Raw genomic sequence first — 21369 nt, forward strand, 5'->3', positions numbered from 1 at the left:
AAAGACACCTCACAGATGCCACTTCACAGACACCCCTGTGCACACCTGCAGCCCTGTGCCTGGCGCCCCACGCTTACAGCCAGGGCCTTTCGGGCACCCCAGCCCCCATATTTGGGGATCACGCGTTGACCTGGAGGCCTCAGGTACTTTCCCTCGAACCTCTGGCCTCTGGCCTGGGGAGGTACCTGGCTGCCCAGCACCGTAACCCCTGCTGCAAGCAGAACCAGAACTTGGGGTGACCAAGATGGGGGTGAAGAGGGAATGGGCACCTTCTGCTGTCCCCAGTCCTAGATCTCTCACCCTCCCTCCTGTGACCCTGACCCCCCCTCCCCCCAGGGTTCCAACAGGGCCTTTTCACTGGTACATTTCCGCTTAGGGCTGGCCACCTGCCAGCCTGGGCTCCAGGGAGGGGCATGGCGGGAAGGCTGGAAAATTCCTGCTCCCCCAGATTCAGGCTGCCCGAGCCACTGGGGGAAGGATGGGGGCACCTTCCGACCACCTCACTGTGAGCAGCCGCAGCCCAGCCTTTGGTCCCCAGACCCGTGGTTGGGCACTGGCAGCCTCAGGGCCAGACCAGTGAGGGCGGACCCTGGGTCTACGTGGGGGGTGCAGGGGGGAGGGGCGACAGGAAAGTCACTGCTCCTTTCTCCACGGTGCTCCCACCTCAGAGCGTCCGCAGCCCAGCAAGGCGCTGCTTTGTCCCCTTGCTGACAAGGAAACAGAACCCTCAGAGGCTGGGGTCTCCCCACGCTGGGTCTGTGAGGAGCCGAGCGGCATCAGCCCCAGGGGTTCCCACACAGCCCTCACCACACACCCAGGAGTGGTCTGAAAAGCTGCTCTCAGCAGAGCCACTTGGTGGGGAAACTGCAGCCCAGAGAGGCCCAGCTCTCGTCAAGGTCACACAGTTACCGAGTGTTGGAGCCCGCGTTCCAACTCAGCCCTCCACGGACAGCACTGCGGGGGGCTCTCCAGGGTGCGTGGGCGGGGCGCGGGAGCCCCTGCCCGCAGCATGCAGCGCCGTCCTAGGCAGGGAGAATCAGGGCAGGTCGGGAGAAGAGGTTTATTAGGAGCAGGTGGGGTTGGCAGGAATGTGGAATCAGACAAGCGGAACAGAGCAAGGGGTCCCTCTAGGGCAGGCGGACTCCAGGGGGACCAGAGGGAGAGGTGGGGCAAGGGGACCCCTGGAGATGTGGAAGCCCAGCAAAGCCAGCCGCAGGCGGGTGCCCCGTGGCTCAGTGACGGTCACACACTGTCCTGGGTTCCTGTGTTGGCTTCTAGTCCCGGGTGGCAGTCTGAGGACGGGGCCAGGAAGGCATGGGGTCGCGAGAGCGGCGCCTCCCCACGAGAGGAGCGCCCTCTGAAGGGCAGCCATCTAGCTGGCCAATCGAGGACGAGGACGCAGCAAGAAGCCAGCCCTCTGCGACCCGGAGGGAACCCTCACCAGAGCCTGCCATGGGGCCCAGACTGCCAAGAGTGACCTCTGCTTCTTAGAAGCCACCAGGCTGTGCTGCAGCCACCGGAGTGGATGGCGGCACGGAGCGCCCCCCACGCACGCGCGGGCCGAGCTCGCAGGGGTGCAGAATGCCTGGCCTGCCCTGGGGAGCCTGCAGTCTGCTGGGGACGGGACCCCCGTGGGCAATTCCAGGAGCCAGCCAGGGGTGCTGTGGCTGTGAGAGACCAGAGGGTCCCAACCCTCTGACAGCAGCAGGTGGGCGTGGTCAGAGCCAGACGGGGAGGGAGGGGGGAGGTGTGGGGGAGGCAGGGGCAGGCTGGAGTCTCCCCGCCAGGACGGGAGCACACGCAGTCCTGCCCTCTGCCTCTCTGGGTCCTTCTGTCATTACCTCCTGAATCTGCCCTGAGTGGCAGATGGTCTGCAGCTTCCAAGGGCTCCTGTGGGAGGAGGTGAAACTCTTCCGTGCAGACGTGCAGACCCGTGTCGCCGCCTCCAGGCAGCCCCAGCAGCACAAGTGACATTCACTGCACAATTTGGGCCCATTGGAGTTAGACTTGGGTGCTGGGCAGGGTCAGCCAGAATCGGCTCAGAATCACAGGCCAGGCCAGGTGTCCCCCCGGCTCTGGAACTCTCCCCAGCAGCCAGCCTGGGGTATGAGGAGCAGCTGTCTGTCCCCCCACGGTGGAGCTGGAGAACCCTCAACAACTCCCCTGCTGGGGGTTCCCTAGCTGTGGGACTTGGGACATGCCCTTGAACTCCCAGGAACCCTGCTGGGCTCTGAGCAGACTTCCAGCTCTGGTGACTGAAGATCCAGTGACCCCAAAAGACTTGCAGGAATCTCCTGCACCAGAAGCATGTTGTCCAGAGGGACGCTCCTCGCAGGCTGGCTGGTCCCCTGTATAGCCACAGGCAGTTCTGCAATGTTCACAGGCACCTGGGATGCACGAGGGCCAGGGGGACCTGGCCGGCCCTCCCAGAGCTCAGGGCCCAGCGGAAATCGCAAAGAGCCACGAGTGTGCTGTGTGCACACTCCCACGCCGAGAGCTCACCTCCCCTTCAAAGAGGGCACAACTCTGGGAAGTAGACATGTCCCCGTAGACAAAGAAACCAGGGCACAGAGAGGCCAAGTGCTTGGCCAGTGCCACACAGCTGCGCACCCCCGAGGCTGAGGTGTCCTCGAGGAAGCAGGTCTGAGTCCCTTGTCCAGAACGCAAGGCTCTGAGGGCAGGCCCGCAGTCAGCAGACCCCGGCCTGCCCGCCCCGGCTCCTTCCGGAAGGCAGTCCTTGAGCGGCTGTGTATCGGCTATGAGGGAGGCAGTGGGCTTCCTGTCCCTGCACCAGTCCTGGTGGACGGTCCCAGATGGATGCTGCCCAGGTGCGGCCCGAGCTGGTTTCATGCTCCGCTGCTGCCATCTTGAAATGTGTGGCACTTTATGAGTAAGAGACTCTGCATTCCCATTTGGCCCTGAACCCCACCAATTGTGTGGCGCCCTGGACCTGGACACTAGCCTGTGCCGCGCTGGGGCCCAGCGGAGGGCGGTGGGGGGCCGCAGGGGCTCAGGGGCGGGAGTGAGGCTGGAGATGACGGCAAGGAGTGGCCTTGGTCCTGCCGGACCCCAAAGCCTTGTCAGGGGCCCCCAGACTCCTCAGGACACCTCCCTGGGTGGTGGCTGGCATCGGGCAGTGGTCAGGACCAGCAAGGCCCTAGAGAACTTCTGAAGTACCCCTCCTTGCACTGGGGAGGCACAGACAGGAGCAGGCGCGGAGAGGAGAAAGCCCCCTTCCAGTACCTTCCGGGCCCGCCCACCTGGGGGCACGCACACGCGTGGATTTTGCTTCAGTGTGGATTTCACACACGTTCTGCTCTCTCTGGTGCTCAGCTCCTCCCTCACAATCTAACCACCATAAAAGGCTCTTTCAAGGTCACTGAATTGTGTAGATGGAAAAACTGACCCAGAGTGTCACACGGCAAGTGGGGGCGTTCTGGTAGCCTGTGCAGGAGCCTGGCCTTGACTCAATGTGCCTGTGGGACACTGTGTGCCCTCCTCCCCAATTGCAAGGGCTTCAGGGGAGGGGGTGAAGGAAGGTCTGTGATTTTCCACAGGAGGCACAGAGAGGTGCAGCCACTGCGCCAGGGTCACATAGCCAAACCAACACTGTAACCTTGACTGTGACTCCCCTCAGGGGTCTGACTCCCAACATCTCAGCTCCCTAGTGCCAGAGGGGGAAGCCCCCACGTCAACAGGTGAGATTTGGGCAAAGGACCCTCCCAGCTGGCTGTAGTCCTGGCTAGGCTGAGGTCAAGCTGGAACCAGGGCAGGGCAGGTACTGGCGCCTGGTACCCAAGGTCCTGGTTACTGTCATGCCAAGCCAAGGCTCCTGGTGCGCAGGACAGCCTGCTGGCCAGGGAGGGCTGAGGTGGGCCTGGGGCTGTGGCTCTTGGTTCCACCTGGGCTCCCAGCACTTACTCACCGTGTTTTCATCAGGAGCCCCTCTGAGATCTGTTTTCCTGTGTTCCCACCACAGAACAGGGAGCTGCAAGATGCTGTGTTGTCTCAGCCCTAAAAATATCCCACCAGGGGACTGGGAACGTGGCTCAGTGGCAGAGACCCTGCCTGGCCTGCCCGGGGCCCTGGGCTCCCTCCCCAGCACGCTGCTCCCCTGTGCCTGTGCCTGTGGTAGGTCTGCAGGACAGCAGCACCCACCTGCCCCTGCCAGCCTGGGGACAGGGGACAGTTGCATGAGAATGAACTTTGGCTTGATGGGGGCAGGATGCATCTGTCCAAGAAAATGTCCCTATGCACAACACCTTGCAATGAATTCCAGAAGCTTCTAGACTCTTTTGAGACACACCCACAAACCCCTCCTTCCAATTCAGAACCCTTTTCTAAAGGAATTCCACAGTCTGCTTTTGGGGAATAGTCATAGGAGCTAAAATCCAGGCATCATGCCGTGAGATTTCTTAGACTCCCTTATTTTTCATGATTCAGACACAGAGAGGTTGGATCACTTACCCAAGGTGACACAGCAGGAAAGAGACTAACCAGAATCCAAGCCCAGCCAGTCTGGCCCAGGTCTGCACTGCTAACCTAACACACACACACACACACACACACACACACACACACACACAGACTCTCCACCCCGGAGCCCCTGCCTGGGGGCCTTCAGCCCCACTGCCTGGGTGACTGAAACCCAATCCTTTGTGAGCCTCAGGTGAGACCCACCTGGAGATCCCCTGGCACAGGGCCAGCAAGCAGGTAGGGGCTGATGTTACCGTGAGGGCCCTTCCAGACAGTGGGACAGCCCTCGCCAGCGATGCCAGCCAGCAGCAGCCTGCCAGCCGCCTGTCCTTCTCCCCCCTCCCCCTCCCCTGTCTTTTCCTGCCTCATTTCTCCCCTTCCTCTGCCTCCTCCCCTTCCCCCTCACTGCTCTCCTTCTCCCTCCCTCCCTCCCTCCCTCTCCTTCTTCTCTCCCTCTCTCCCTTCTCCTCTGCCTCCCCCTCCCTCCCCCTCCCTCCTCCAGGCTGCCGGCTGTCCCCTCCCCCTGCCTAGACCTGGAGGACTTGCTCACCCCACCTCAGCCTGTTCCTCCTGGGGAGGAGCAGCCAGCCCTGTCCACAGCAGGCTTCTGAGAAGAGCCGGCATCGCGTCTGGGGAGCCTCTGGTCCTGCCAGGCCTGTGTGGGCAGAAGGCTGGCCAGGCCAGAGCCAGGGCAGGGCCTCTGGCTGGGGGGACAGGAAATAACCTGCCAGGCAGTCGAGTCAGACCCTAGTGCCATTTTCCAGCAGCGTTTGGTGGTTCAGTGGAATGGAAGGTAAATCTAACTTGCGAATTCTCCCTCCCACCTCCTGCCCTCCCTAGGCCTCAGGAGCCAAGCAGCAGAGCCCCCTCTCCCTACTCAGCCAGCTCCTCCTGTGGCCTCAAGTCCTGCGTGCCCGGCCTGGTCAGGGCAGCCTAGATTCCTGGCTCCCCAAGCCAACACCCGCTAAGCAGGCCACTCCCAGCCCAAGATCCCTGCTCTGCCCGCTCCTCCTCCCGCCCAGCTGCTCCACGCTCCAGCAGCAGGCCTGGGCTGCCCCTTCCGCTGCACGCTCAGGACTTTTGCACATCCTGAGCTCCACCCTGAGTGCCCTTCCTGTAGCCCCACCGACCCCTCTCACATCAGAGGCCGCCTCCTGGGGAGGCCGCCCCTCGGAGCCAGGGGTCCTGGGTTCTCAGTCAGAACTGGACGGTGGTGGCAGGGATCTGGGGTGCAGAGGACTCTGCAGACGCTGAGCTCCCAGAGCAGAGACTGAACAGGCCGGACACACAGCCTGGCCCAGAGGCGGGTCCCGCTGTGGGCACGTCCCTGCTTCGCCCATGCCTCGGTGGCCCCCTGGCGCCCGCCGTTGACGCTTCTCTGTGCTCCCTCTGTGGTTAGGCCCATGCTCACCTCACGGCCCTAGCTTCCGTGCGTACCTGGTTCTCTGGGGAGGAGTCCTGAGCTCAGGCCAGGCAGCGTCTGCAGGATGGCTGGCACATCCCTCCTTCCAGCCTGGGGACACCTGGTGTCCTGGGGGACCTATGGAGGCTGCCCTCTCGGCAGGTGAGGCCCGGTACCCTCAAGGGCTCCGCACCCACAGGGGAGGGACCGCGGCTGCCTTGCCAATGCTGTAGCATCAGGCTGGGGGGCACCTCAGGAGCCGGACAGGCTGGGTTCAAATTCTGACTCGGTCTGGTCCAGTGAGACTGCCCCCCAGTCGGGCGTGTCCAGCTTCGTCCACCCAGCAGCTCCCGGTGGGGCTCCGTGGGGACGTTCCCTGCATGGCCCCTGTCCTCACTCCAGAGGTGGTAGCGTAGCTAGGCCTCGAGTCTCTGGCGTCAAAAACTCTAGGTTGGTACCCAGTTCTGTGCTCAGCAGGCAGTGTGACCTCCTGGTGCCTCTGTTTCCCCATCTGTAGAATGGGCTGCGGCGTGCACCTGCCTCTCATGGTGGTTGCTCTCTGAGTTCCCAACATCTGCTTCCATTATTCCCAGCCCACCCTCACCCCATGATGCATGCAGGTCAGAGGAAAGCATCCACGGGCATCCTCTTCAAGGATCTTGCACCGGGTTCCACTTTCCCTGCTGGCTGTGTGACCTGGGGCAAGTCACCTCCCCTCTCTGCTCACCTGAGAAAGGATGACCTTAATCTACTGCATAGATCAGTGCGGGGAGAGAGGTTGAGAGCAGCTGAGAATGGCGACAAGGGCAGGCGCGGTCCTCTACTGTGGTCTTTGCAGGCTGAAGGCAGGGCCGTCCCCAGGCTACTCAAGGCTGAAAATGGAGGGAGGACGCTCAGTGTCCACCCTGTCCTTCTAGGAAGCCCAGGCCCAGGGACGGGGAGGCAGGGACAAGGCCGACCCAGGGCTGGGGCTGTGCGGAGCGATGGTGGGGGGTGAGGGCAGGCGCCCCGAGGTAGCCCCGCGCTGCTCAGCTCTGCTTCTATGCAGCCATCCAAAGGCTGAGAATGTTCCCGAAGGCCCCTTCCCCAAACTCCCCCTTCCGCCGAGACCCGTGCCAGGGCTTCCTGAGCAGGGCGGCTGGGCCCAGAGGCCGGCAGGGGCTGGCGCGAGGTCGCCCGGCCAAGCGGCCCCTCCCGGCCGAGCTCGTCCTCCCGCCGCCGCGGGGACTCGCCCGGGGGCAGGCGCAGGCCCTTCCGCAATCTGCGCGCCGCGGGGATGAAAGGGGCCGCGAAGCCGCCCTGCGCCGCCCGCTCTGCCGGCCCGCGGCTTTGATGTCCGCGCCCCCGGGCCGGGACTCCCGAGGCGGACTTGAAAGGCAGCCGCGGCCCCGCAGCCCTCCCGGACCGCGGTACTGGGGGTCCCGCCACAGCCCTCCGCAGGGCAGGCCACGCCCCAGGAGCCGGGAAGCCGGTGACCCGGCGTTCCAGGCCCCGCCGCCTCCCCCTTGACCCGGGAGGCCAGGACGTTGGTGGCCGCAGACATGGCTGGCCTGGGCCCGGCACACGGTTCCCTCCAGTCTTCGCCTCCCAGGCCTCAGGACCCTCCCGGAGGTGTGAGGGACTTGTGGACCTCCCTGAACCCGGTTCCCTCTTCTCTGGGCCCTCTTCCTGCCTGGTGCCCAGGGACCCAGCCCCACACCTCAGAAGGGAGCTCTGGGGGCCGGGTCCTCCAGTGTCCCAGCCTGGACAGCTTGGGGTGAACTCTGAGATAATGGTGCTTGAATATACTACCAAGCCTTGGGGACAGGCCAACCCGAGGGCAGCAGCTTCGAGTTCAGGTCCTAGTTCAGGTCCACACACCATCCTGTCTCCTCCTTGCACCTCGGGTCACAAAGTAGGGGGACCCTTGTGTCCCCACTGCTGCCTCCAGCCTGCCCTTCTCTCTGCCTGGGTCAACCTGGTCTCCACCTCTGGCAGCCCCAGGGGCCAGGTCTCTGCCCGCATCTCCCATGCAGCCCTGCTGGAACCCTCTCCTGGCCCAGGGGGCTAGCTGATTTCTTGGGCCCCTTCCAGCACCTGGGGCTGCAAAGTGTTGGGTGCGAGTTGCAGATAAGGGCACTGAGGCCCAGGGAAGTCCGGGTCCCATAGCTGGTGACTGAGGTGGCTGTGCCAGGTCTCAGGACTCAGGACAGTCAAGAGAGAGGAGCCCCAGCCTAGGGCTCGGTTCAGGGCCTCCTGCATCCAGAGGACTCAGCGCCCTTTGCTGGTGCACAGGGAGGGAGGGGGCTTCAGTATGTTAACTGCAGAAGCAAAGTGACCTCAGGGCTCAGGGCAGCTTTCCGTGTCCCCTCCTAGGAACGGGTGTTCTGTGCACATGGCACCAGAGGCCTGGTTGGCACATGCCCACCCCAAATCCAGCTCAGTCTGCCCCCAGAGGCGGGAGAGTGAGGGGCTGGGCAGGTGCGGGGTGGCCCTGCTGCCTGCAGGAGCTGTGGCCTGGGCGGGGGACCAGTGATTTCCAGACTCCCCTCCTGCCAGCTCCAGTTTTCTGGCCCCACCCCATTACTCTGGCAGAAGCCCCCTGCCACCTCTCCGACTTCCACCCTCCGCCAGTTTCGGCAGGGGAGGAGAGAGAAGGGGGACGGAGGCCTTAGCCTGGGTGGCAGGCCGGAGTCACCCCTCCCAGGCCCGCTCCTTTCCCATCTTGCCAGGACTGCTCGCTCCCGTCTTCCCTTAACAGCAGAGAGCAGCAACGTGCCTACTCCCTGCCGGCCTGCGCCCCACGCTGCCATAGACCCACCAACATGTGCTGGGTGGCCAGGCCAAGGTGGCCCAGAGGAGGCGGGGCCCAGCCACAGACGTCAGGGAAGGCTTCCTGGAGGAAGTGGCCTGAGTGAGTGGCGGAGGGGATGGACTTGCAGAGGGGGCAAGGCAGGGCCGAAGGCGGAGTCAGGGGATGAGCAGGGCCCCCGAGTCTGTGGAAACCAGCCCAGGATGTCCCCACTCAACTGAGGGGACCCCCAGGAGGGCTGAGTTGAGATTAAAGTCCCAGCCTAGCTTTCAGACCCCCTGGAATGATCGGCCAGAGACTGCAATGGAGAAAGTCAGAGCCGGACTCTGAGGAGCTGGGCGGAGACTGGCTGCCTGGGTCCTCGCCCCCAGCCCACGTGTCCCTCCCCTCTGAAGACCTCCCAGGTCCTCCCGGGCTGTGCCCCTCCATGGTTTCCTCCAAAACAGTCATCTCTCATCAAGCACCTACTGTGTGTCAGCTACCTGCTGAGCCCTTTGGCTCTGAGAGACAGTGGCTTTCCCAGGTCCACAGTCGGAGAGAGGCAGGGCTAGGCGTGGGGCTCCCTCCAAGCTCCTGACTGCGTGGGCCTCTGCAGGGATGCTTGCCCCTGTGCGGAGCTCAGCATCCTCACAGGTGGCCAGCACCTCCCCCTCCCTGTCCCTCCTCCGTGGCTCTTCCCTCAATGGCTCCTAATGCCCCCTTCGTTACATGGTTATTGTCTCTCCCCACAGAAGGACTAAGCCCTGGAAGGCAGGGACTGTGCGCCTTGCTCACGCCGTGCCTGAGTTAGGAAGGATTCAGGAGCTGGGTTGTGGCTCAGTAGTAGAGCCACTGGGCCCTGGGGTCTGTCCCCAGCACTGGAAGAAAAGAAAGGCAGGGGGTTAAAAAGCAAGCAGACCTCAAATTATAGTGGTTTTAACAAGAAAGGCTTCATTTCTCGTTCACATAAATACAGGTGGTCCAGAGCTGGCACGGGGTCCTGGGAACCTGGTCTCCACTCTTATTGCTCTGCCGCCCTCAACACGCACCCTCCACCTCACAGCGCACAATCACTGCTCCAGCTCCAGCCTCTGTGTCCACATTCGGGTCAGCCCAAAGGAGGAGAAGAGGAAAAGGTGTCACCCCTGTCTTCTAAAGAAAGCTCCCAGGAAGAGGGACAAATTACTTCTGCCCATATTCCATTGGCCAGACCTTGGTCACGTGACCACACTTAACTGCACAGGAGGCTGGGAAATGTAGTCTCTGTGCCAGGCAGCCATGCACCCAGTTGCAGACAGAGGGATGCTGTTCTTATGGAGGAGGAAAGAAGAGACCCAGCAGACTCTGCCACGGCCCCCACCTCCTCGACATCGTCATGACAGCTGAGGCACACTCAATGTTTACTTTGTATCTGTTCATTTAATGGTTGGAATCACTGTCGAGGTGGGCATGGTCAGGAAGAGTGTTGGTCAGACTGCCTGCCCAAGGCCACCCCTCTAGAAACTAGAAGAGCTGGGATTTGAATCTGGGGCCACCTGGGGCCAGAGCTAATGTTCCTCTGCTTCTCTGTGGGCCCTACTAATAGCGGCATAGTGAATGATGATCCCGACTGGGTTTGCTCTTGACTCCATGTGCCCATGAGTGAATTAGGCACCTGTCAGCATGCACTCCTCCCTCTGCCCCTGGGCCTGGCCCAAGGCAGGACGGATCCAAGAGGGCTCGGAGAGGCCAGCTACTGGATGGGACGGGGGCAGCTCTGATGGAAGGTTCCAGAGAGTCAGGGGGTCCAGAGTCCAGGACTGAGTGGGAGTGAAGGAAGGCCTCCCAGGGCAGTGCAGGGCCAGCATGGCCCCACCAAGACCCCTGCTATGACCTGGTCCTGACACGGGGCAGGAACAGGCTCTGACCTGGTCCCCAAGGAGCCCTGGGTGTTGCCCGGCTAGCGACCCTCTCGTGAGCAGTGGCTGCTTCTGCCTGGGTGTCTACCAAGGGCTCCTCCTGGGGAGGTTTCCTACTCAATCTGAGCTTGGTGGCACAGGGACTCTGTGACAACATGGCCTCCAGCCTGTGGCCTCAGCCATCAGGGAGAGAGGCCCAGACAACCAGCGGCTGCACTCTCCTCCCCTCTCGGCCCTGGTGTGGACACTGGTCACCTGCCTGCCAGGCCCCGTCTGATTCCCTCGAGTCTCTGGCTGTGCTCTGGGAAGCCCGAGGGCCCTACCTCCTCCCCAGCGCCTCTCTCTGCAGTGGGGGTCGGGGGTGCTCTGGATCTTCACTTTGCCACCTTCCGGGGCATCTAGTGGCACATTATGCCCTGCCTTGTTTGTAAATGCATAACGAACACCTAGGGGGAGGCAGGAAACCAAGGAACTTGAAATGCAGCTATCAAGGCCTCCACAGAGATGGCTCTTAAAGCCACGTGTGTCGGGGCTGGGGGTCCGGCTCAGGTGGTAGTGTTTGCCGCACGTGCACACGGCCCTGGATTCAGTCCCCAGCAGCACATGCGCGCGCGCACACACGCGCACACACGCACACGCGCACACATGCACACGCACGCACACGCACACACGCACTGGTGATGTAGCCACAGGAAGGCTCCTCTTTACTAAGACCCAGTGGTGGCTCTGAAGCGGAGGACGGAGGGTGAGGTTTTAGAAAGCTGCACCCGCTCTGGAGTGGCTGGCAGCTCCCGCTGACCTCCGTGGGGTCAGGGCTGCAGTGCTGCTGGCTGCTGGGTCCCCTGGGCACCTCCGTCACGAGGGAGCTGCTCAGCCCGAGTTCGACGTTAGTGAAAACGGGAACCCTTCCCGCCTGCTTCGTGAATGCACTGAATTCTGTCCCAGCACGCCCCAGGTTAAGGACCCCTGCTCTGCGCCAAACACTGGGGTGCAGAAGTCACGCCCACCAGAGTGGGTGGGGAGGGAAGGGAGAGTGGGACGGGGTCCGGGAGGGCCAGGAACTGAGGGAGGGAGTGGTTACCTGCACACTTGGTGTCATGGCCCCAGTGCTGGCTTGGTGCTGAACTTGGAGCTGCAGGAGGGCTCAGCTCCACTTTCTGTGGCCTCTCCAGGATCCAGGCAGGGACGAACCCTGTGAAGGACATCTACCTATTGAGTGACTTTGTGCCCAGGGTCCTGAATTTTTTTTTTTTTTTTTTTTAGGTATTGGTGATCAAATCCAGGGCTTCACACATCCTGGGCAGACACGCTACCACTGAGCCACATCCCCAACCCTTTTCTAGTTTTTTTTATTTTGAAACAGGGCCTCACTGAGTTGCTGAGGCTGGCCTCAAACTTGAAATCCTCCTGCCTCAGCCTCCTGAGTGGCTGGGATCACAGGCATGGCCATCTTGTGAGCTGTTCCTTGTACGCAGCACCTGCCCAGCAAGTTGTATCAAAGTCCCCATGACCCAGTAGGAAGGTGTCACAATGTCCCCATCTTCCAAATGGGCCCTGAAGCTCGAGGGGGAGCAGCAGTGGCCCTGGATGGCCAGTGGGTACCTGGCAGAGCAGGGATTTCCTGGCTCCCTGTAGGTGCCCTTCTCCCCTGGGGAGGGAGCCTGGAGTCCCAAGGGCCCTGGGTGGCCAGCTCCTGGCACCTGTCCCCCAGAGCAGTCAGGCCTCGGGCCACTGCAGGACTCGGGTCTGGCCCAGGGAGCATCTTGCTGTCTTCCCAGGAGGCCTGGGCAGGGACTCCCTGTCCCCTAGCTGTGGTGATGGGCCCTGCTGTGGTTTGAAAATGGTTAGCATGTGTCTCCCAAAAGCTCAGGTATAGAAGTTCAGTCCCAGGGTGACTTGAGGGGAAGGAAGGTCATTAGGGAGGTCATTAGGTCAAGGTCACTGCCCTCAGAAGAGGCCATGTAGTTCCCCAGCCACTCCCTAGTTCCCCAGAGAAGGGATTGTTGTAGAAAGAGAGGGCCTGGGCCCTGAGTCTCTCTGGCTCCCTGTCTTGTCATGCAATCTCTTTTGCGATTGCTCCTGCCATTGTGATGCCCTCCCCAGAGGCTGCACCCATGGGGCTACCTGGTCTTGGACTTTGAACCTCTGAAACTGTGAGTTAAATAAGCCTCTTTTGGGGCTGGGGAGATAGCTCAGTCGGTAGAGTGCTTTCCTTGAAATCACAAGGCCCTGGGTTCGATCCCCAGCACCAAAAAAAACAAAACAACAACAACAACAAAAAAACTCTTTTTAAAATAAATTACCCAGTCTCAGTTCTTTTGTTATAGCAAGAGAAAATGGACTAATTTGGTTTCCATTCCTGTTCGGGGCAGTGTGGGGCAGCTGGGTTAGGCAGAGATGCACTAGGAATCAGTCAGGCTGGGAGATGGGCCCTGCTGTGGTCACAGGGGTCCTTGTAAGAGACAGAAAGCCCACTGCACTGCAGGCTCTGAAGGAGGAAGACTGGGCCGCAAGCCAAGGAAAGCAGGTGGCTTCGAGAAGCTCAAAAAGCGAGCCCACTTCCCGGGGGGCACGTGCGCTGCAGACACCCTCACCTGGGGACCTCTGACCTCCCAACTGTCAGAGAACAAATCTGTGTCGTTTAGGCCACTACATTTGTGGTCCTTAGTTCCGGCAGCCAGGGGACACTGATGCGGAGGGTTCGGCAGCCCCCTGCCCGCTCTCAGCCAGCCCTGGTTGTTCTGGAAAGAGTGGGGTGTGGCCCTGCTCTGTGAGTGGTCAAAGGTCAAGGGCAGGGGAGCAGCACCAGGCCTCCCTGGGTGGGGGTCCTCCTCTGGAGCTCCTGTGACACCCACCAGACCTGCAGCGAGCCTGCAGGGCCAGCAGGAAACCCCGAGGTGACAAGAGAGATGGGAACCGTCCGTGAAGAGAGAGTTGCCGGGCTTCTCTGGGTCCCTCTTCCTCAGGGCCGCTGAGCCCGGTGGTCCCAAGCTCAGCCTGGGGGCTGGGGGTGTAGAGAGGGAGACGTCCCGTCCTGCCCCTCTGGGTGCTGCTGACCTTGGCTCTAACCACGTCTATAATAAGCCTCAAGAATGTCCCTCTTCTCGTACAGGCCACATGTCCCTGAGGACTGGAACCCAGCCCACCTCATTCTCCTGTCCCTGGTGCCCGGCAAGGGGCCTGGCCCGGCAGGGGCTGGGGCACTTTCCTTGAATGGACGGATGAGCGAGGCCCTGCTCAGGGTGGCTGAGCAGCAGCAGGGGGTGCAGAGGTGGGCTCCTGCTTTTAGTGCTGGGGACCAGGGACGGGCCAGGACCCGCCTTGGAGGGCGCTGGAGGGGCTGAGGTGGCCCTGGCGTAGGGACGGGAGGAGGGGTGCTCGTGGCCTGTAGTGCCAGCTCCTTCTGCTCCTTCCTCCTCCCTGACCTCCCTGTGACCTGCGCCTCCAGCCTGGGCCCCTCCACTGAATGGGAGGAGGGGCAGAGACCTCCCAGGGTCACCACAGGATGCCCCGCCCAGCGCCCTTCTGTCCTGCATCCGCCAGCTCCTGACCGGCCTGGAAGAGGTCAAAGGAGGCCTTGGGGGAAGGTGGGCGGGGCCCAGCCTGAGCCAACATCCTGCCCAGGCTGCTGCCTGTGCTGCCTCTGCCGAGGCCTGGAGCAGGCAGCCCAGGCTGTGGGGCTCCAGCAGGTCACTCCACCTCTCTGACCCTGATCCTGGCATCTGTAAAAGGACATAACGGCAGCTGATGGGCTTGACACATGTCTGGCAACGGAAAACACTCAGAAAGCATGATTTTGGCCAGGCATGGTGGCGCACGCCTGTAATCCCAGCAGCTCAGGAGGCTGAGGCGGGAGGACCGTGAGTTCAAAGCCAGCCTCAGCGACTAGTGAGGCCCTAAGCAACTCAGTGAGACCTTGTCTCTAAATAAAAAATAAAATGGGCTGGGGATGTGGCTCGGTGGTAATGCACCTCTGGGTTCAATCCCCAGTATCAAAAATTAATCAATTAATAATGATGACATAAGTCGTGCCTAGTATGTAACAGAAGTAAAAAATAAATGATGATGTAACCATGATAATAAAATCAGATGGAGTCGGGCACGGTGGCACATGCCTGTAACCTCAGCCTCTTGGGAGGCTGAGGCAGGAGATCTCCAGTTCAAAGCCAGCCTCAGCCATGGTGAGGTGCTAAGCAACTCAGTGAGACCCTGACTCTAAATAAAATACAAAATGGGGCTGGGATGTGGCTCAGTGGCCCAGGACCCCCTGCAAAAAAAAAAAAAAGGAGGCCTGATTTTGCCCTTGGTGTCAGCGTTTCCCCTCCCCTCCCTGTTTCCTTTCCTTCTTCCCGAGCTCAGGACCTGCTGTTTGTCCCCAGCCTGCCCCGATGGGGCAGGACAGGTCTGTCTCCCCAGCTCTGCACCCCCGCCCCCAGGGGCTCAGTAAGTGTCAGATGAATCAGTGGCAACGTCGCTTTAGCACTTCCTGTCCCTGGGCCTCAGTTTACTTATCTGTCAACCAGGTCCATGAAGTAGGTGTCCCCGAGGTCCCTCCAGCTTGGCGGTGAGGGCTGGATGGTCCTGTCCCTGCTGTGCTTTGTCCTGAGCCTTTTTCTCTTTTGAACACCCATGCTGGCCATGCCCCTTGTGACCAGTGGTCTGGACCCTGCACCAGCCTCTTGGCTTTCTTTCTTTTTTCGGGGGAGGGTACCGGGGATGGAACTCAGGGCACTTGGTCACTGAGCCACGTCCCCAGCCCTATTCTGCATTTTATTTAGAGACGGTCTCATTGAGTCACTTAGCGCCTTTGCTGAGGCTGGCTCTGAACTGGAGATCCTCCTGCCTCGGCCTCCCGAGCCACTGGGATGGCAGGCGTGGTCACCACCGGCTCGCCTCTTGGTTTTCTCCAGGCTCTGTTCCCCACCACTCGGAGGGGCCTTGGAGAACGAGCCAGTGCAGGACAGAGACAAGCGTATTTACTCATCTGTCTTCGTGGTGCTGGGCAGGGAGCTCAGGGCGTCGTGCATGCTAGGCAAGTGCTAGACCACTGAGCCCAAGAGTCACCGTGGTCACAAGGCCTGCGTGCTCAGCCCTCAAGAGCCTTTCCAGCCTGTCCCGCGGCCTCGGTCCAGCTCGCCGGGCCTTCTCTGTGCTGGAGGCTCCCAGGCTCCCGCTGCACGGGCCACTGGGCATGCTGTTCCCTCCAGCTGCAGTGCTGCTCTTCCCCGTCACCTGGGTGGCGCTCATCCTTGACAGTTCCACCCGCCACTCTTCTGAGAAGCTTTCCCAGCCTCCTGGATGGCGTCACCCCGCTAGGGACCTCCTTGGCCTGTGCCACTCTGTGCCAGCCTTGTCAGCCAGGGACTTAGGTCTGCTGCGGAATCAGGCTGTATTCGCCTGCCTCTGCCTGCGCCGGGCCTGGGCTGGCTCCTGTTCCTTTGCTGCTGCCCAGCAAGGGGTCTGGCACACAGTAGGTGCTACTGCTCGCAACTCTCCTTGGAGTGGGGATCAGCAGAGCCTCCTGAGGAGTCGGGGCTGACACGGGAATGAGCGTGGGGCAGGTGCAGGACGGAGCTTCCTCCATGGCGAGGGTCAGAGCCACGCGGGAGGGGCGACCCCTGTTCCCCATGCCCAGCTCCTGCCGTCCCTCCACTGCAACCTGCTCTGAGGGAAAACCTTTTGTGAGCCACATTTTGGACTAAACGGCATTATCCGCATTTGGTTCCTGAAAAGAGGCTGGTCCTGTGCCCCAGGAAGAATCCCATCCCACCACTCATTGCTGTGCCTCCTTGGGCAGAGTCCCTTCCCTCTCTGGGCCTTAGTTCCTCATTTATACCACAGAGACAACAGTAGCCTCACTGCCTGGGGTGGGAGTCAGCAAGAGGATCCACGGAGCGCCTCGCACCAGGCTCCGCACTGGTGGGAGCGCCTTACCGGGCAGCGGCAGAGGTGTGGTCTCTAGGGGAGCCCCCAAAGCCACCCTGAGACTGGTTTGCAGCAGCATTAAGGAGGCAGTCAGGAGAGAGAGCCTCGAGGGGTGAGCTCAGAGAGAGGGAGGAAGGAGGAGGGAGGGAGGCTGGCAGGAGAGCCTTCAGAGGAGGGAGGGAAGGGAATGAGCTGGAAAATCTCAACACTGCAGCACCAGGGAGCCTAAGCCCAGGGCGAGAGGCCGGAAGAGGGGCTCTCCATCCTGGGAGAGGGTCGGGAGAACCCTGGCTCCTGGGCACCTCAGGTCCAGAGCTCACACGGGCCGCAGATCCCGCAGGTGTCCGGGTGACGGTTGGGGGAGGTGCGGGGGTGGGGGATCCTTTGCCTCTCAAGACCTTCACTGTCCCCATGGGAAATGGGGATGAGAACAGATGGCAGTGGCTTCCCTAACAAACACCGCAGCTAGCCGGCTGCAGGAGGCTGGGGACCCCCTGAGCCCAGGACTTCGGAGCCAGTCTAGGCAACACAGCGGGACCCTGTCTCTTAAAAAGAAAGGCAGGAGGCAGGAAGGCAGGAGGCAGGAAGGAGGATCCACAAGGAACCGCAGCCCGGGCCTCTCGCAGGCCTCTCTCCTGGCTTGTGGACACCTTGCCCTGCATCTTCCGGTGTCCTCTGTCTTTACCTCCTGGGTCCTCCTGTCCTCTTCTTGCAGGGACACCATTCACGCTGGATTAGGCCACTAGTGACTGCATTTCAACCTAATCTCTTTAGGGATCCTATACAGTAGTCTGTGCCAGCTGCTGAGACAAACGCCCTAGCCTGGGTGGCTTCCCACAACAGAAGTTCTGGAGGGGGAGGTGCAAGATCAAGGTGCCCCTCAGGAGGCTGGGGAGGACCACTCCCTGGGGCCTCTGTTATAAGGTCACTCACCCCTTCAGGAGGACGGAGCCTCCCACCTCCCGAAGGCCAGCACCTCTTAAAACCCTCAGGGTTTCAACGTTTGGACTGGGGGAGGGGCAAGCCTTCGGACCCCTGCCTCCAAACGTGGTCCCTTCAGAGGCACTAGGGGTGAGGACGTCAAAAGTGAATTTGGAGGGACGCAGTCCCCCCCCCTCCCCCCCCCACCGAACACCTGCTTGTGTCTGGCTTCTTCTAAGAGCAGGCCACAAAGGAAGGATGGCCCAGCGGGAAGGGTCTGCGGGCGTCCTCCTAGGCACCCGGCGAGGCGCGGCAGCAGGTGAGGCAGCAGAGAGCCTCACAAACGTGCCCACCAGTTGGAGGCCAGGCGCCCAGGCTCCCAGGGACCAGCTCGAGATCATCTGCCCGGGAGGAAAGGGGGAGGCCCCAGGCCCCCATGAGAGCTGGCCAGCGGGCCTTACCGTTGCGGCCTCTGCGCTGGGAGTGAGCAGGGTTTGCAGGGAGCAGGTGGAGCCCGGGGAGGGGCAGAGACCAAGCTCCCTGGCTGAGGCTCAAGGGCGCGGGTTGCGGCTCCTTACGCCGGTCCCTTGCGCCCCAGCTGGGCCCTGCCCTCCACTGAGCCCACCGGGCCACCCACAGGCTTTGCACAAGAGGGTCACTAAGACCAGCAGAGGCCTGGCAGCTGCAGCGGGGACCCTCACCCACACCTGACGGGTAGCCCCTTTCTTCGCCTGCTGGTCCTGGCCTGTGTCACGAAGACCCCTTGAGCCCCCTGTGTGCCCCCCGGAGGCCTCTCCCTCTGCCCTTCTCCCCCTCCCCCGCCCCTGCCCCAGGTGGCCAGGACCTCTCTTTTCACAAACTGTGAGAATGCAAATCCACAAGGGCACAGGGAGGGCTTGGGGTCATCAATCCGTCCCCAGACCACATGTCGAGCTCCTGGGGACACACACCAGGGACTGGCTGTTGGCTCTGGGCTCAGGATGTTGCCCGGGTCTGCCTACCTCAACATCCTATGGGATCCACTCTAGGGTGCCCACTGAGACCCTCCCTTGCCATCAAGTGTGCCCTTGGCCCCAGGGGGTAGGGCCTCTCCTCCCCAGACTGGGCATTCAGAACTGCCTTCCAATGCAGGGCTGTGGGGTTCTGTGGCTCTGGCTGGGCAGGAGGGGAGGTCTAAAGGGGCAGAAGAGGGGTTGCGCCACCCCGGGGGCTCAGAGGGCAGGCAAAGGAGTGTTCAGCGCCTTGTCCGGCTCCTATCAAACTGCCATCTGCCCATTTTACAGATGGGAAGCTGAAGCTTGGCCGAGGGCCAGTGCTAGGGCCACAGAGCTGGGCTGGACCCAAACCACACATCCTGAGCCCCTCACCAGGCTGTCCCACCCCCACCCAGCTGACCCACCGGGTTCATTTCTCTTTAAAGAAGGGCACTTGTCCTCTGCCGCACCGACCCAGGGCATGTCCAGGAGGCCAAGGCTTCCCCAGATGGCCTTCTTGGGCAACTGTTATTCAGGGGCTTTCAGAGATGGCCAGCAGCCAGAGCCACCCACCAAGGGACAGAACAAGGGGACTCTGAGCCCCTTCAGCCCCCACCCCCATGGCCTGGTTCCTACCAGAATACTAAAGTCCTGCCCAAAGGCTCAGACAAGGGGTATGGGTCTGGGGTTTGGCAGACTGGAGCTCACCCCTTCTAACTGCAGGTGTGGGACTCTAGGTGAGTGTTGGTCTCTGTTCCTGCATCTGCCTTTGTGGGGAACTGAGGGGCTGTGTGACATCTCAGGTGGGAGGACCTTGGCCCAGACTTGCTATTAATCCAGAGCCATCCCCTCCTGGGTAGCATGAAGAGTCTACTAAAAGTCCTTGGTCAACCAAGGCACAGAGAGGGCGAGGGGCCTGCCTGGGTCACACAGCAGGCCAGAGTCCTGTCCTGACACCCAACCCAGTGCTTCCGTGACTGTAACCCAGAAGATGATGAGGGTGGACATGTGGGGTTGAGGGGAGGGTGGTCTCCCAGAGCGAGTGTTCACAAGGCATTTGCTCAACCTTTAGGTGGCAGATGGATGGGCCAAGGGGCCAACAGGTGGGCCAGAGCCTGCTCTGAACTGCCCTGAGCCCCAGCGCCTGGCCCAGGGGGCTCCCCGCCGGCCTCCTCCTTGGAAACAGCCTGCTCTCATTTCCTGCTGACTCACTGCTCTGCTCATCCTGGGGCTGCGCAGGCTGACGGTGGAGGGCAGACAGGCAGGCAGAACCTCGCCACCTCACTGCCAGCTCCATTGGCCAGATGAGCAGGTCGAGGCAGGGAGGGGACACCCGCTTCCCCCCAGCCACCGTCCCTACCCCTGCCTGGCTCACCTGCCACCACGCAGAGCCCTAGGATTCCCCTTCAGGGCTTTAGGAAACTGGGGAAGGGGGCCATGGCTGCAGACGCCCTGCCAGTGGCGCTGGACCCTCCTGCAGAGTCACACAAGACCGCAGCTCCCAGGAAGCCCTGCTGGCTCTGAGGGGCGCACTGTACCAGGGCTCCCTGGCCCGGCCAGCAGGTGGGCCCACCTCCCCTCAGAGATTCTCTTTCTCCTTTTTCCTTTCTCTCTGGTCCCTCATGCCCTGCTCCAAGGTCTGAGAGCAGGGCCCTGGAGTCAAACTCTGTCCCCTACAGGTACTGTGGCCTTGGAAAGCTTCCTGCACCCTGCCGGGTCCTGAGCCTCAGTGGCCCAGAGGGGCGGGCTGGCAACCTTCTGGGTGCCTTGCGAGCCCTGCAGGGCTCCTGGGCCCGAGCGTTCTCCCTCTCTGCACATCCTCAGCTGCCCTGCAGCCCCACCCTCTCTCTCGGTCTTTCCGCGGACTCTCCCAGAGGGAGAGCTCCCACCCACCCTCGCCGTCTCCCTCCTCTCGCTCTCCCTCCTCTGCCCACCCTCCTCGGAGAACGCCAAGTCTGCAGGTTTCCAGCGACCTTGAGCAGCCAGCAGTTTGGGAGGCAGCAGCTCAGCTCCGCAGGGGAGCGGGGCGGGGCCTCTGGCGGGAGCCCTGCGGCTGGTGCTGGGGTCCTGGGGCCGCGCCGGCCGCGCGGACCCGGCTTTCTTTTCCTGCGCGGCTCCCCGGTCCTCTCCCTCTACTGCGTCCCCGTGGGCTCTCTACCGTCCCTTCCACAAACTGCGGGTTCCACAAAGCCAGGGATGCCGCACCAGCACGGCCGGGGCCAGCCCTGGCGCACAGTAGGTGCTCCAGGCGCGGCTGATGAAGGCGCCCCCTGCCCTCCGGGCGGCTCGCTCTCCGAGCCCTTCCCGGGCCTCTCACGCCTCCGAGCACCTCTGCGTGCCCGGCACTGTGCCAGGGGCTTTGGGGCGACCAGGCACACAGTGGGCAGAGCCCGCGTGCCTGCGCACTGGGCTTTTCCCCTCCAGCCAGGGGTGGCCGCGCTGGCCACCGCCAGGAAAGCCGAGGGCCCAGGTGGGTCCAGCCGCGCCCCTGCTGCTGGCGCGGAGAAGCCGAGGCCTGGAAGCCTCCTCGCCCAGCCCGCGCCGGACCCCGGCCCGAGGCGGAGCTCAGCCCGCGCCCACCGGGAGCCGGGAAGGGAGAGAAAAATGAGTTTTCCTGCCGCCCGGTGGCGGTGTCAATTGATCGCGCGGGCGGGGCTGCGCCGGGCGGGGGCCGCGCTCGCAGCTGCTGGCGCGCAATTATCGGGAAAAAACTGGGGCGGCTGCTGCGGCGAAATTAGTTATCGATCCCTCGGCGGGGCCGCGGGGCCGCGCTCGGCGCTGACGGCTGCAGACCCCGGCCGGCCCGCGGGGCGGGCGGGGGCAGGAGGGCCGGCGGGGCGGGCCTCCGGGCCTCCCCGGCCTCCACGACCTCGCCGGCCTCCCGGCCTCCTCCGCCCGCCCTCGGCCGCCGCGCGTTCCCCTTTCCATTCATCCTGCCGCCCTGTGGAGCCGCGGCCGACCCGGCTCCCCCTCCACTGCCCTGTCCTCCCCCAGCGCGTCTCT

At 62.4% G+C, this 21369-nt stretch overlaps 1 protein-coding gene across 1 annotated transcript; it reads right to left on the bottom strand.

Moving 5' to 3' along the window:
* Nucleotides 1-1053: 1053 nt before the first annotated feature.
* Nucleotides 1054-21298, bottom strand: LOC124964789 (uncharacterized). The gene is made up of 4 exons (XM_047525451.1): nt 21150-21298; nt 6838-7382; nt 6606-6750; nt 1054-2866 (listed from the first exon to the last, which is right to left on the bottom strand). Exons 1-4 carry the CDS (start codon nt 21296-21298, stop codon nt 2434-2436), a joined length of 1272 nt encoding a protein of 423 aa, XP_047381407.1. The 3' UTR covers nt 1054-2433.
* Nucleotides 21299-21369: the final 71 nt, after the last annotated feature.

This window comes from Sciurus carolinensis, chromosome 14 (genome assembly GCF_902686445.1).
Source record: "Sciurus carolinensis chromosome 14, mSciCar1.2, whole genome shotgun sequence".
NCBI classification, from domain to species: Eukaryota; Metazoa; Chordata; class Mammalia; order Rodentia; family Sciuridae; genus Sciurus; species Sciurus carolinensis.

Bases quoted from the DNA above. Each gene is read 5' to 3' on its own strand.
- LOC124964789 (XM_047525451.1), bottom strand. From the start codon at position 21,298: ATGAATGGAAAGGGGAACGCGCGGCGGCCGAGGGCGGGCGGAGGAGGC. The intron at 6,751-6,837 runs GTCGGCCTTGTC...CTCCATTTTCAG, and splicing joins CCGCACAGCCCCAGCCCTGG to CCTTGAGTAGCCTGGGGACG. The intron at 2,867-6,605 runs GTGAGCAGAGAG...ACACATTTCAAG, and splicing joins TTAAGGTCATCCTTTCTCAG to ATGGCAGCAGCGGAGCATGA.